The following is a 16,726-nucleotide window of genomic DNA, read 5'->3' on the forward strand; positions in this document are numbered from 1 at the left end:
AATTGAGCAAGTGTATGTTGTCATTTGAAAGTTGTGTGCAATGTTCAAATGGTCCTTGAGAAGCCTATATGCACAATCAGTTTCTCCTGCAAACCCCTTCCAACATATATTAAAATATTCCAAGGTTGATTTATCATTCACATAACTCATGCAGAAAATTAATTTGGACTTTCTTATTCAATGTAAACCGTGGCCTCCCAACCACTTCTCATTCTTCAACCGAAAATAATAAAACTTGAAGCATTACATTCAATAAAATAAAAACGTGAAAACCAATCCTAATCCAGTAAGAAAACCGAAAAGAAGAAACTAGTCTCTCTTCAATTACCCATCAAGTTGCAGCTGGTCTTCCACTAAGAAAGAATAAAAAAAAAACAATTTAATCTCTACCCCAAAACCATGGATTACTCTAAGAAAGGGAATAGAAACCATGCAATATTCAAAGCCAAGACCCCACTTCCTTTTCCTTTCCAAAACCGTGACACATACTTCAATTTAGTTTCCACCTTCAATTTTTTTATTCATCACAACATGAGTTATACTTCTAGACAATGCTTTTCAGATTTTTAAAGAATGATGTGCTTTTCATTGCAAAGTGCCGTGACCAATCCTTACACTTCTAGCAAAACCAAAGACTTAGTCTTCCTTAAAGCAATTTGACAAATATTATATTCTTTCCACTCCAGCAATTTTTTTTTGGATGTAACCGTGCAAAGACAAAGCTCATGGAATAATAAGGATGCAAGGAATAAACTAAACATTAAATGCAATTCAAAGTAGAAATGGCATTGGAAGAAAACGTTAACAACAATTGAACAAAGCTATCCAACGTGTAGAATAATAATAAGATGATTGTTTTTGTTCAAGCAATTAAACATACAAACAGAACCTATTCAAGCTAAGCTCCATTCCACATTGTGCTAACAGAGAATCCAAACCAGAAGTTCTTGCTTGGTGGCAGGTAACGCATTTCTCCTCTCTTGCTCTCCAACCAGATTGTTTTTCTTCAGAGAACTCCAGCCCCCCAGAGTAGTCTCCAGACTCCAAGTAGCAGCCCTCCAACAAAGACGTTCACAGCCAAAAGTTTCAAAACCAAAAACCCAGAGTGTGTGTAGCCGTGAGTTCTGTAACTAAGAGTAGTGTCCAGAACCTCCTAATGTAACCCCCTTTCTTGTGTGTCTCCTCATTTTTAAAAGGAAAACCAGCCAGCTATGAGCCATCTCTTCCGTTCAATCATGGCCCCCTCTCCATGTCATCATTAGTCATAGTGTTCTATTATAGTTGTGCAGGTCACACTATGGCCCTTATATTAGTTTCTCTCAATCTTTTCCTTAGGCACAATCCATCTTGCAAAGGCTGTTATATTTGGTTTTGTTTTACATTCTTTTTCAATTGTGATTTGAAGGTGGTAGTGTACGAAGGTGTGATTAGGGAAAAGGCAACAAGCAAAGAAGATTGTCCACAATTCCTGAAAGGTATGCTTAATGTTATAGTCCTACCATCTTTGAAGTAATAAATAGTTTTGATGATTATTATTTTAGTCAGTCTCTCCTATTTTTTGTTGACTCTGAAGTATGTTAATTATTAGGTAAAAATTTCCACCAATTTTGTAGCAAAAACAGTGACATCAACACTCAAGTAAGTGGTTCTAACCTTTTATTTGTATTTAGTATGGGGAGATAAATTTGCCTTGTGATTGTTTGATGTTCAATTGCATTGTGTCACTGTCGTTTGTCTCTTAAATTTGGTTATGGATGTAGTAAAGTATGTTAATTTTAACATGTGTTGTTTCTATTTTAGTTAATTTGTAGTATGATGTTACACTGTGGGTGTGTTCCCTTTGTGATGAACAAGATATGCATCTTATTCTCATTTTGTCTTCTTTTTTTTGGTTAATTTTTTCATCCTTCTTAGTCACTTGTTCTATTCTGTTCTTCCTGCCACCCACAAAGGTTACTTCTCTTTTGTCCTTTATGCTTTCTTCTGTTATATACAGTGCTGCTCCAAACAATCCAAATACAAATGAAACTTACTTAGTAAAGTACTTCTCTTTTTGTTCTCCTTCTCAACCCCTACTCACTAAAACCTCACTTTCCCTCCTGCCATAGTTAAAACTAGTTCTTTTCTCTTCAAACAATGGAAGAGAATACTCCAAACCCTCTTACACGTACTCTTGGACAACATACCCACAATATACATGATTTTAAAGTGCATCCATGACACTTTAATGTACACAAACAACACCCCAGAGTATCCAACCATGTGTACTCATTATAACATAACTAAGTACTTACATAACATGAGTAAGTACTTACCTAACATTACCACCTCCTATAGGGGTCTATAGTGATGGAAATTCAATTACTGATTGTTTAGTGTTGAACTTTCTTAATAGTTTTCCTTGAAAGAAAACTTGTAATACATAATTAATATAGCCTTGTATTAACTAGTGGCTAATTTGTCGTTAATTGGTATGTATACAGAACATGGATCAAGTTCCACCAAATCGTTCATGGATGTACGATAGGTGTTATAGAGGAAAAGGTGCGTTGAAAGAGTCATTTGTATTGGGTGTTGAAGAGTTTATAATTAAAGCTTGTGAACAAGACCATTATCAAAGAGATGGGGGGCTTCGATGTCCATGTTCAAAGTGCGATTGTACAAAGATTTTGAACGAAAGAGTTGTGAAGGTTCACCTGTATAAAAACGGTTTCAAGCCTAATTATTTCATTTGGGAGGATCACGGGGAAACCATGCAAGAAGCTGATTTAGATAATGATGTCACTTTCAGGGGTGTGGAGACAGAAGGTGAACCAAATGAACAAGTTATCACGATGGAAGACATGGTCCATGATGCTCTCATACAAAGACAACCCTTCCAAGCATCAAATTCTTCTAACATAGAAGAGGCTCCAAATGAAGAAACTCAAAGGTTTTATAACCTTTTGTTGGAGGCAAATACGCCTTTGTATGAAGGAGCATCAGACTCCAAATTATCAATGTGTGTGAGGCTTTTAGCTTGCAAGTCGAATTGGAATATTCCTAACCAATGCATAGATTTTTTTTGCAAAAATGCTTTTGGATGTAACACCACACAAATGTGGTTTACCGAAAACTTACTACGATGCAAAAAAGATAGTGTCGAAGCTGGGATTACAGTCGCAGAGGATTGATTGTTGTGTGGATGGATGCATGCTATTCTATGATAATGAATATGGTAAGATGGATGGAGCTTTAGTTGAATGCAAATTTTGTGGGAAGCCAAGGTATCAACAACACAAGACAGGAGCAAGTTCAAAAAAAAAAAGTTCCCGTTAAATCCATGTTCTATTTGCCAATAATTCCAAGACTTCAAAGAATGTATGCCTCAAAAGAAACTGCAACAGAAATGACATGGCACCATCACAACAAGTCGTCAAATGGTGTTTTGCGTCATCCATGTGATGGAGAGGCGTGGAGGCACTTTGATAGAGTACATCGTGATTTTTCCATTGAGCCACGCAATGTTCGACTTGGTTTATGCTCCGATGGTTTTAATCCATATGTGCAGGCATCATCTATACCATATTCGTGTTGGCCAGTAATTGTCACGCCGTACAACCTGCCTCCAGAAATGTGCATGTCTAAACCCTACATGTTTTTGACTTGTCTCATTCCGGGGCCATTCAATCCAAAAGTACGCATTGATGTATACCTAGAGCCCTTGATAGATGACTTGAAAAAGTTGTGGAGTGGTGTCATAACATATGATATTTCAAGGCGACAAAATTTTATCATGAGGGCAATGCTAATGTGGACAATTAATGATTTTCCTGCTTATGGTATGCTGTCTGGATGGAGCACCCATGGTAAATTGGCTTGTCCACATTGCATGGAGCATTCAAAGGCTTTTAGATTATATAATGGGCGAAAAAATTCGTGGTTTGACTCCCATCGGAGGTTTTTACCAAATGACCATGCCTTTAGGAGAAATAAGAATGCTTTCAAAAAGGGGGAAGTGGACATGGAAGACGCGCCACCATATTTGACGGGAACAGAAGTTTGGAATAGAGTTAATGGTTATCCTAAAGTAACTGAAAATGGTGCACCAAGAATTGATGGATACGGTGAGTGGCATAATTGGACGAAAAAAAACATCTTTTGGGATCTACCATATTGAAAGGATAATTTGTTAAGGCATAATCTTGATTTCATGCATATTGAGAAGAATTTTTTTGACAACATTTTTAATACTGTGATGAATGTCAGTGGAAAGTCAAAAGACAATGAAAAAGCCCGAATGGATTTAGGCTTGTATTTTAAACGAAAAGACTTGGAGCTCAAAACTCATACAAATGGAAAGATGTACAAGCCAAAACCTAATTATACACTTTCAGTAGACCAATCAAAACAGGTCTGTCATTGGTTGAAAGATCTTAGGATGCCTGACGGATATTCTTCTAACTTGTCAAGGTGTGTTGATGTGAATAGGGGAAAGGTCATTGGGATGAAAAGTCATGACTGCCATGTGTTTATGGAATGCTTACTTGTTATAGCGTTTAGTTCTTTACCGACTCATGTTCTCAATCCCATTACAGAAGTAAGTCATTTCTTTAGAGATTTATGTTGTACAACATTGAATGAGGTCGACCTTCGGAAGATGGAAGAAAACATTCCAATCATTATTTGCAAGATGGAGAGAATATTCCCCCCCTCATTCTTTGATTGTATGGAACATCTCCCTGTACATCTTCCATATGAGGCAAGACTTGGTGGACCGGTCCAATATAGGTGGATGTACCCATTTGAAAGGTGACAATATCTCATTCAACTGTTGAATTTAGATGCAACACATATTGAAACTAACATACCACTTTCTTAAATTGTAGGTTCATGGGATATGCTAAACGTTCAGTTAAGAATAAATCTAGCGTTGAAGGATCAATAGTGGCATCATATTTGCACAAAGAAACAACTCATTTTTGTTCACACTACTTCAAGAACTTTATGTTAACACCACAAAGCATGAGAAATGAAGTTGACACTGAAGTTGAAAGGACAACATTATCAGTGTTTGACGAAGGTGGTCGTCATTCCGGTAGGGAATCAACTCATTGGCTAAGTGACGAAGAATTGAGATCAGCTCATGTTCATCTCTTGATCAATTGCAATGAAGTTCAACCTTATCTTCAGTAAGGCTCCAAATAAATTGCATTTGTCTATGGATTTTGTTTTTAAGTATCAAATTGATATTGACTGAATATTCTCATACCTATGGACAGCTCATTCTTACATACCTATCAACTTTCAGAGTCAAACAGTTCGACACATATACATGCAAATTTCCCATTGTGGTTCAGGGATCAAGTACAACTTATCAAATTCTTCGACATAAATTTGTTATTCACATATTGATTCATTTTTAATTATATTGAATAGGTTCATATATTTTTGTAGGTTCATAACGATCCTTTAAGTGTCAGAAACCAACATCTTAGAGATTTATCACTTGGTCCTTTAAGATGTGTGAAGGAATGGCATACCTACTTTGTCAATGGATATAAATTTCATACCCATGCATGGAGCCAGGGCAAGAAGACTATAAATAGTGGGGTTCATGTTAAAGGCCTTACAGAAGGGGGTGAAGATGATTTCTATGGTGTCATTAAGCACATATATGAGCTCGAGTATAATACCTCAACCATTGAAAAGAAGGTTGTATTATTTTATTGTGATTGGTTTGATCCATCAAGAATAGGGACAAGAGTGGATTCAAAGTATGGCACTGTGGATATTCGAATGGATAAAAGATATATCTTGTTTGATCCTTTTATAATTGCACATAATGTAGAACAAGTGTATTATGTACCATATCCTGCATCGCGCACCGACAAACGGGGTTGGTGTGTTGCAATAAAGACCAAACCTAGAGGTCGTATAGACTCTAATGAGGTAGATGCCATTGAGCCATACCAAGTGGAGGAAATGTCACATGTTAATGACATCATTCAAGTTGAAGAAGTTATCCGATTGCAAGATATAGAAGCCGGTCTTGAAGAAGTGGACCCCAACAATGTACCATCAGTTGAACGCTATATGGATGAAGAAACAAGTGAATCGGAAGAAGAATGCAGTGAAGAGGGACAAAGTGAAGATGAGGATGAAGATTCATTTCACAGTTCTGGCAGTGAATAGAGTTACGATGTGTTGGTGTACCCATGGGTGATCATAAACCCATACTTGTAGAGGGGAGAAAGAAGAAGTGATGAATTCATTTATGTAATTTCAATTTCCGTGTTATTTTGATTAGGGGTGGGCAAAGCACACTGTAGTACATTGTATTGTAAAAGTTTATAGTTAACTATAAACTAGTTTAGGAAAGCTGTAATGTACTTAAAAACAACTCAAAGTAACTGATCTGAACTATTTTTTAGTTCAGTACAATTCAGTTAACTGTTTTATTCATGAAAATCTAATCTCTTTACTGGTTTAAACATCACATGATTTTTACAAATAAATCTTTTATATTTTAATCTTCAACAATATAAAAGATTGGATTATTCACCTCCTGCTTCCAAACTGTAGATCTATCTATCCATCTTTTTTTGTTGTCTTTTATACTTTTAAAATTAATAATTACTCTGCTTTTATCTGGGTGTTGTTTCCCCTCGCATGTGGAGTGTAGTTTTGTGTTCATTTTAGTAGCTCTTTGGTTTGATTGTGAAGTCTATCGTGTTTTGGCATCTTTTAGAATTGGATCAACTACTAATAGTTAGATCATCGAATAACGGATTATAGAGCAATTTTCAATGTATGGTCCTAAGAGGGTATTATGTCGTGTGGTGATCTGATGTTGACATTAGTTGGGTAGATCTTAGTTGAAGATATTTGAGAGCGGATAGATTAGAAACACACACCCTCCTTAGCCTCTGAATCAACCAAAGCCTTAACTACTCGACTAATGGGTTATGGTATCAGCATAATACTAGTGTATGATTCCCACACACCACCAGTTTCAACACTCCAATAGAAAACTGGTATCAATTTTCAACCAAATACCCATTCCCCAGAACCAAATCTAGACAATTCATTATTTTTTATCTTCTTCTTAACCCAATCAGTCTCTGCCAAAATTACCAACACATTAGCTTCTGCATATGATGTCTGTCCTTCAACCATACGACATCCCAGTTGGATTTCTTCGCAAAGGCTTGATTAGACTACTAATTAATCTTCAAGAATATACATCTATATAAATCTTCTAATCCACTTAAATTTTATCAAGAACACTATATACGTATTCAAGAACATAAATACTTGGAATGAATGTAATATATAAAACAACCTTTTCAATGAAACTACCCGACAACATTATGAATAAAATAGATGTTGTAGTATGCTAATGAGTAATCATACAATGCTTTGTAAGAAGGGATATCTCCATTGGCTGGTAGTGTTGGCATAGTATGCTAAACCGATTGTAAAAATTAGTAAAAATAAGAGTATCTTTAGTCACAGTCCTAGCTAAGAGAAAGAGAAAAACACATTACATTCTGTAGTTTATACTTAAGGTGACCTGAAATTGCAAAATACAACACCAATTTAGTGGAAGCCACTTACCACCCCAACAGAAACCAACAAATCCCATAGCAGAAGCACCTTTCCTTTTCAAGGCTTCAATAATAGGTTTTGCAATTTCAATACATTTTCCCTGCACATTTAATAGGTAATATCATAATAACACAAAATGTTCTTTTCTTACTTTTCCTTTCCATTCAATTGTAAAAATAATTTCACCCCACAATATTGTTTTTTGTTCAAGAATATGGCATCAGATGGTTGTGACCCTCCTATTCCACCTTCAGCAAAATCAGATAAGGAGAAGGGCAAGAAGAAATCTTATATGGTCAAGTTGTTAAACCGTTTCAATAACGTAAATGCTTCAAGTAGTCAGCCATCTACACCTACCTCTACCTCCACTGCTAGATTTGTTCCACCACCATTACAAGTTCCTGGTTTGACACCTCCTCCACCATCAATTCCACCTTCGTTGGAAGTTCCTCCTTTCACACCTAGTTCACAACAATTTGCTGCTGATCAATGGAGATCACCCTCCCCCCATGTTGGTTCTAACCCAACAACTCCCACAAATATGCCATCACCATCTCCTATAGGGGATAACCCTCCACGTTCAAGTTCAGCAGCCAATGACTTTGAAGATGTTTCCAACAATCGTCCAATCATTACACCTATTGGAGGAGGGTAAGAAAACATCAATTTAATGTTCCAAGCATATACTGTATTATTCTAATATTTCACTTTTATTTTGGTATAGGTTTTATCCGACAAAAACAGCATCCAAAGCAATCACAACCACCATCAAGCAACAGTTTGATGAGCCATGGGTGACATGGGGACAAATACCTCAGACACAAAGAGATGTTTTGTTTGAGCGTTTTAAGGTACACTTGTGTTCATTTAGATTATGTACTACAGTTAATTTTAAATGTTAAGGTCCTCAATTATCTTATCCAATATTCATCTTTTTTGTCAACAAAGAAAGGTTTCATGGAGGTCTAACCATGAAGAAAAGGTGAAAAAAAATTTCCACACAAAAGCATCTCATAGATTATCTGAGATGTTTAAAAAAGCTCGAACAGAAGGAAAAAAACCTAATTGGATGGGGGATATTGTTTGGAATGGTCTTTTGGAGAAGTGGAACATGCCACTTTATAGACAAAAATGTGAAACAGCCAAAAAGAACAGGACATCTGACAAGGGTGGTTGTTTGCACACTGGGGGATCCATTAGCGTGCATGAGCATGCAATTCGTCTGGTACATATAAATTTATTTTTACATTTCTATACGGATAAACTTTAAAAATAATTGATGTTAACAACTTACATCTTCTTTGCTTGCAGTCACAGGAGCTTGGTCGGTCAGTGCATGTTGATGAAATATTTCAGCAGACACATATTCGAGCATCAACAGGAGAATTTGTCGATGAAAGGTCTAGGCGGACACATGTTAGTTTCTACTAACTTATTCTTTATTAGGTTATATAATTCTTAGGTCTATCTATTTAACGATAATCATGTATTCATTTAACAGGAAGAGTTTGAAGCCAAATTTTCTCAAATAAGATCTGAGACAGCATCCGTTGGGGCTTCAACATGTGCTCCCCTAGACCCTGCAGATGAGGAAAGATTGAGGAACCAATGTTGGTTGGATGTTGCTGATGGAAGGTACAAGGGACGCGTATACGGCATTGGAAATGTCAGTGCTCAAGATGACTGTGTCGATAGTTACATACAACAGACACAGGCATCTTCTTCTCAGCAACCGATTGCAGAGGACATTCTTAACCTCCACACACGAGTATCAACCCATGATGACCAACTTCGACAGATGAACTCTCAATTGCAAGGCTTTATTGGTGTCATGATGCAGTATCTTCCACCTCCTGCAGCCGTAATTGCACAACAATTTCTTCAATCCCAGAATCAGCCACAAGCTAATGTTCAACCACAACAACCACAACAACCACAGCAACCAACAGATCAACCACAAGATGATACTGTTTATGGAGATTACTAGTTATGTTTTTAGAAGTAGGACATGTATGACTCACACTTATTCCCTCAATGACTTTTTTCATGTTATTTGAACTTATTATGATTAACAATTATGTAAACTTTCTTATTATGATTAATGAAATGCATGTTTGTAGGTTTTAAAGACTTAATTTATTTATCAAATTTGTGAATGGATATAATGTCCAGGTCTTGTGAATTGTCTGTGTGATATAGGCAGGTCTTGTAAATTGTCTCTTTTTGGATGTTGGATGACCAGGTCTGCTATTCAAGTCAAGCTATATGTAAATTATATACGGAATATCCGTATATAATTTATATACGGATATTCCGTATATAATTTACATACGGATAATTCGTATATAATTTACATACGGATAATCCGTATATAATTTACATACGGATAATCCGTATATAAAATTATATACGGATAATCCATATGTAATGTTAGCTACGCCCTTTTTATATACGGATTTTTGACCGTATATAATCCGTATATAACACCACTTTTTATACGGATTTTGGATGTTATATACGGATTTCGGCCGTATATAAATGCGATTTTTCTTGTAGTGGTTGTCCGGTTCCTTGTGGTTATAAGGGATGCCCCTCAGCCCCACGGTGGACGCCAAAATGTTTTGTGGGACCGAGACACTAACCTTTTTTACGCTTGAATCACGTGCTTCACTTGCTCTTTCCGCTTAGACCGCTCGACTTCCATAGTCTGACCACTCGATTGATTTCCGTTTGGGCCGTTCGGTCACGTCAGTCTTTGCCGATCGATTGCTTTCATGCTCCAAGGGGGAGGTACTTGTAAAAGATACTCTAACGCTCAAGTTAGGCATGTGATTTTAAGAGCCTCGACTCTTGATTGAATATTTAGTGAATGATTATCACTATTGGGTATTTAGAAGTGTCAGTCGAACGTGAATGGAACGTACCTGGCTTGTGGCCCTGGTTCTCTATTTATAAGTTGTTTGATGGATCTTAAGTTGATATAAGCCCAATAAAATATAAACAGAATAAAATATAAACAGACTTATCTAAAAATCTGATTGGTTGTTTATAACATGCTTATCAATATCTTTAATTAAATATTCTTGATTATTTTATCATCCGTTGGATCCCTGGCCCAATAATATTTTAAACGCTGACTCAATTGCGGTCCAATCTTTGACTTGAGTGGATGGACTAAACGGTGCTGAATTTTAACCGTTCGGTCTCTATCAAGTATGATACAGATGCCATATGAATTTCAATTAACACTGAAGGGGTGATAGAGATCACATTGCTTTCATTTATCGGTGAACAAAATGATTTTGCTTCTCGACCTTTTAAGCAAGATACATTATCCAAGTAAGAACTGAAATATAACATGAGATGGAACTAATGCGAACTTGCATATTCATCACAAAATATAAGCCTAACTAGAAGAGAGAAAAAGGGACAAAAGCGTTTATGACCATGTCTAACAGTAAATAGATTATTTGCTTCTGATATTAATATGATATTAATATGATATTAATAGGTGACCCGAAAAGGAATGTACTTACGACATAACCATCAGGTGTCCAACTTATGATATCCCATTTGATTGTGATATTTCCATTTGTAAACAATGAGCTTCTACATTTTCCTACATCCTCGAGAAAATCTGTTTTGTCTGTAATAAAAAAATAAAGTTTAATATGAAATTTTATAATATTAAAAATTCTAAAAATTTTATGATAATATAAATTGGTTCATAATATTACTTACAATAAAAATTAAAGCCAAATTGTCTTTGATATAAGAAATGGAAACCAAACAAAAAATATAATAAGAATTATAATATATATGAATTGTTTTGAATTAGGATATGGAAATTAGGAAAATAGAATTTTGAATTATATTAAATTGGTTGGTTTGCTGATGAAATAAACCTTAAGGTTATGAATCATGTGACTAATTAATATGTTGTTTGTTTTTCTCCAGATATTATATTTTTGTCATGAGATTTTATAGTTTTTAAAACACGGACATTCTTCATTGTTGATCGGCTTTCACGATCCAGGTTCCTATTCTTAAAAATTCTTTTAATATGATATAATTATTTAGTATCTTTTTCATATATTGTATATGTTGTCTTATGAAATTATTTGTTTGCTTGGATATATTGTTGTATTGAATTAACCTTAGTTTCCCGTTTGAGATTCAATACAAAAATTATTTACTATCTCTAATTTTTTTTGGAACAAATGTACTTTTTTACAAATTTATAGATATTGGACAATTTAAGAAGAGTAATAATTTTTCATAGTTTATTAATATATATAAATTTTAATATACATGTCTTAAATTTTATGAAAATTTGCAGTTGTGTTTTATATTGACCTTCGGGTGCATATTTGATTGTCATTTATAATCAGTGTAACTTGAAGACCAATGTGAAATACTTGAAAATTTTCGTAAAATTTAAATATGTTGTTTAAAATTTATATGTTCAATAATAAAAAAAAAGTGAATCTTCTTGAATGGGATAATGTCAAACCTTGAATAAAAAAATGATCAAAGTGATCATTCAAGATTATTAAAATTGTATAAACAATTTCAGTAAATATGCGTATGTTAATTCACCTCGCATAAATACGAGAGAAGGGTAGAAGAATTTATACAATTTGCGCAACGTAATGAGGGTATAAGTGATGATGAAGTCAACTTTCGATGTCCTTGTGTCTACTGTTTGAATGAGAGGTAGTTGAGTGCAATCGAAATTAAGGAACATCTTATCCGTGATGGTTTCCTACGAAGTTATACAATATGGATATGACATGTTGAATTAATAGAGTTTCCAACTGTCTACCTAACTGAAAATGTATTTGATTCTACAATGGAAGATCGATTAGAAGAAGAAAAATTAGAGGACATAATTTGTGATGTTGGCGTAGAAGCTTTTGCCCAAGCACATGTATATAAAACGATGTCCACTGATGCAAAAGCTCATTTGTATATCGGTTTAACTAAGTTCATATGGTTGTTAGCAGTTCAACTGATAAAAGTTTCACAAAATTATTGTCGTTGTTGAATGAAATATTGCTAGATAGAAATACACTACCCACTTGTAATTATGATGCAAAAAAAATTATTTATCCAATGACTTTGGAGTATAAACGGATACATACATGTCAGAATGATTGAATATTATATAGGAAAAAGTTTGAAGTTTTGAAAAAGTTTCCAAAATATTGATTATCACGATACGAGTGAAAAAACAATAATGAAAATAGTGGTGCTGATATGTTGTCGTTGAAGCCATCAAATTAATACTAATGAGACAACTATGATTTAAACGTCGGTTATCAAAAGGACTAAATTGAACATAAATTACGATATAAGAAACTACATTGAACATTCTAAAAAAATAAAGAATATTTCAAATAAAATTGACAAAAATACCAACAATATTAAACCTAAAATTAATTACCCATAAATCTAGATGATAACTGGGAAAGGATAATAATTAATAAAACAACTAAAAAGATAATAGCAACTGATAATATATATATTGAACGAACTTAGATTTAGCCAGCATAATCCAGACTCCCATTTGAAGAAGTCAGACCCTTTGCGTGAATAAATTGATATTGGGTCTTGACCGATTGGTCAGAGTACGAACAAAAATTAACTAAACCAATTAAAATTTGTAAGAGATCAAAGCTTACTGTTATTTATTATTACCAAAAAGAACACAAAATTTATATAGCCATTATATTTTTTTATTCACCATAGATATTATATTGTAATGCATAAATCATATCCCCCACAAAACTCTTTTATTTTATAAAATTAATGTAATATTTTTTATTTTAATTTATGATGGAGTCAGTTTTTAAAGGAAACTAATATTTGTAAAATATATAATTTATATCTTTATATTATTAATATTTTTATTGAATTATATGTGTGTGTTATGTAGGAATACGAAAATTTCTATTTAAAGAGATAATATTTGTAAAACAAAATATTTGTAAAAAAAATAATTAGACAAGCATATGTATCTTGAAGCATTCACCAATTTTCCATATTAAAAGAAAACACCTTGATTTTCTTGCATGATGATGAAGCTTCGACGTAACTTTTGTATTATATTTATCTGATAACGTGTTTGGCCATAACACTTACACAAGTTGTTCTTCTTAATAGAGAAAAATTATGAGAGCACAAACAGTGACATTTCCGTTGACATTGAATTGATCAACGTGCATGATGCATTTTACGACTCCATTAAAATTGCAGAAATGTTAGGGCTAAATTAAGGAACTACGAATTCTGAGAAAGCAGCATACAAAGATGGGGAGCTCAAAATCAAGCACCTCAAACCCAAGCTCTGCTTTTTCCTCTAGAATTTCCCACCACGGCTCATCTTCCAATGCTTCTTTGGGAAGGCCAAGCAGTGACGCTTCCATTCCAAATCCCACACGTCAATCAAAGTTTTCTCTTTCTCCAAACTCCAACAACGTCTCTGCTCAACAACAAATGTCAACACCGCCAAATTTTCACTCCAACAACGTCTTTGTTAATAAACCACAAAGACCACCAATACGGTTCCCTTTGCCTTCCGGAAACGTCTTTGCACAAAAATCAACCACAGTGCCAAGTTCTTACCCTATCATCTCTACTGGACATCAAAGATCGGGTTTCTTTCCATCAAATCCTTCTGTTTCACAAAACTTCAACCTCTTTGCACAACAACTCATGACAGCGTTAGCGTTAGGTTTTGATTTCATCATCCTCAATGGACAAAAATTAAGTGCAAGATGGTTGCTCTTCCATGTCTATGCACAACAACCCACACCAACCTTAGGTTCTTACCCTATCATCTCTACTGGACAACAATTAAGTGAACCGCAACGGACTCTTCATGTTGACGAGGAGCAAATTCATCTACATAATAAAATTAGTCCGTTTGTTCCTGAGAGGTCGTGGAGACATGTAAGCAAACTATTTTGCAAATTTTAAACTTGTATTATTTTGTTCTTTTTAGACTTTTACTAACACTTTGCATACTTAAACAGAGACAATTTTCCAGTAGACTCTCAGAGGTAAAACCCGAGAAAGGATCATGGCCTTCTAATGATGCATTCCAAACAAATATGGATGATAAAGATATCAATATTGTACAACATTGGGTGGATCGCATGGGTGAAAAAAACAAAGGACGATTATGTGAGATAGGACAACTTGATGCCCAATACACTGCTGAAGGTTCATTGAAGCATCAACCATTTACATCCAACAGTGCTTACCAGAGTTATGATGAATTGAGACAGCAATTGCATGCTCGTGAACAAGATTATGATGATCTCAAACAACAATTTGAGAATCTCGAAAATTTCGTCAAGAGGTTCTTACCTCCAGACGCACAACCCATGGTCCATCAACTTCAGTCCACCCCACCAGCATCCCAGCCACCTCCCCAACAGTAGCACAATCAAGATGAAGAAGCCAACAACTCTAATGATGATTACATCTATTATTAGATAGTTATTTTTATGTATAAGACTCTATTATTGACTTTATATTATCGTTTCTATAATTTACATTATTTTATGTTTTTAATGATATAGACTACGTTTATTTCACTGCATTGGTTGATTTATGATAATATATATATATATATATATATATATATATATATATATATATATATGGATTCTCTGATTGAGATTGCATTTGATTGCTTCTGATTTTGTCTCGGTTGAATGTGGTAGAAAATAAATATTGTCCACTTTACTTTTCAACTTTTTTCGCACATTACCAGCAAATTATCGATGAATTATGATTGTAGGTAATTATCAACAAATTATATTGTTGTGCGGACAAAATCCACTAATAAATTTTTCTAACAAGGAATTACCGACAGATATTCGTCTCTCCATAATCTGCCAAAAAAAGTCAAATATTGACGGATTTTCAATGTTACTTATGTAGGTAATACAAGTTCTTTTTGTAGTGCATACAACTAACTGGAAGATGGTGACACTTGCAATTATAAAAATCAAATCCTTCTGCTTCACAAAACTTCAACGGCTATGCACAACAACCCACGATAGCGTTAAGTTCTGATTCCATCATTCCAAATGATCTAGAACTAAGAGGAAGATGGGTGCGCTCGGTCATATCAAGAGCAAATCCTTCAACTTCACAACTCTAACAACTCAGGTCAACAACAAATGACAGTGTCAAGTTCTGATTCCAACATTTGCCTGCATTCTTACGTGTTTAAATGAGATATTGTTTTATACTTGGACATGTGATTTAACTTCCTCGGACTAACCTAATGATCTTACTGCAGACATTTCCTTGGCTGCTTCTTTGGGTTCTGTAATTCGAATCATCATGTTTGTGGTAAGCATTAACCTTGAAGAAAAATGAATGTTTCCATTTTTTATAGTTGATCAATAAAAGTTGTCATTAACCAAACGTGATTACAATATAGGTTCCCCTTTGTGACTGTTGCTTGGATTCTGGGAATACAAATGAACCTCAACTTCAACCTTCTAAAGACAAGTTCTGTTGCTTTGGAAATAATAACACTAATAACCACAATCTTCACATTAAAGGTATACTAATTTTGTACCACCATTTAAGTTTGATAGGATAGAATAGAAAATCACACTTTTTGGTGTATATCTTGATTCAATATTTCTTCCATGTAAATCTTTGTAGGATGGAACTTCTCACTACTTGAAAGGCCTTGTGATCTTCCTATGCTGCATTGTTATTGGGGCATGCCTTTTTAGTACAAAGAACACCGATCAATAAGCATGATGTGTAACGTTGTCTTTGTGTCACTAAAATATTTCCAATCTATAATGTTCGTGTACTTTCAGAAATTATAATTCATAAATAAAATAATGTTACTCTTTTTGTCACGTCTCCTTTAAATTATCATCGTGTTTATAAATTTTCTAATTTAATTGGCAAAAGCATGATTATAAAGAATATGTATAATTTTATTAAATAAAAAATTTCAGTGTCATGTCTTCTCGGATGCTAATGATCGTTTTATTAAAGCACTAGAATTGAAGGTGTGTGACATATAGAAGAAAACATTTGGCACTGTCAGAGGATTGGCATTTAAAGAGGATTCAACTATTACAAGAGAGTGTAA

The 16,726-nt window shown here is 34.4% G+C and overlaps 3 protein-coding genes across 3 annotated transcripts; all 3 read left to right on the forward strand.

Annotated features, from left to right (window-relative positions):
* The first annotated feature begins 782 nt into the window (after nt 1-782).
* LOC108347677 (uncharacterized) lies at nt 783-9,577 on the forward strand. The gene is made up of 6 exons (XM_052868123.1): nt 783-800; nt 887-961; nt 1,406-1,475; nt 1,589-1,638; nt 8,902-9,006; nt 9,092-9,577. Exons 1-6 carry the CDS (start codon nt 783-785, stop codon nt 9,575-9,577), a joined length of 804 nt encoding a protein of 267 aa, XP_052724083.1.
* LOC128194136 (proline-rich receptor-like protein kinase PERK2) lies at nt 7,678-8,281 on the forward strand. The gene is made up of 2 exons (XM_052868979.1): nt 7,678-7,705; nt 7,802-8,281. Exon 2 carries the CDS (start codon nt 7,805-7,807, stop codon nt 8,243-8,245), a length of 441 nt encoding a protein of 146 aa, XP_052724939.1. The 5' UTR covers nt 7,678-7,705; nt 7,802-7,804; the 3' UTR covers nt 8,246-8,281.
* Nucleotides 9,578-13,725: 4,148 nt separating the features above from the next.
* On the forward strand, nt 13,726-15,188 carry LOC108347676 (uncharacterized). The gene is made up of 2 exons (XM_017587073.2): nt 13,726-14,544; nt 14,628-15,188. The coding sequence occupies exons 1-2, from the start codon at nt 13,903-13,905 to the stop codon at nt 15,036-15,038; spliced, it is 1,053 nt and encodes a 350-aa protein (XP_017442562.1). The 5' UTR covers nt 13,726-13,902; the 3' UTR covers nt 15,039-15,188.
* Nucleotides 15,189-16,726: the final 1,538 nt, after the last annotated feature.

The sequence above is a fragment of the Vigna angularis genome, chromosome 9 (assembly GCF_016808095.1).
Source record: "Vigna angularis cultivar LongXiaoDou No.4 chromosome 9, ASM1680809v1, whole genome shotgun sequence".
NCBI lineage: Eukaryota > Viridiplantae > Streptophyta > Magnoliopsida > Fabales > Fabaceae > Vigna > Vigna angularis.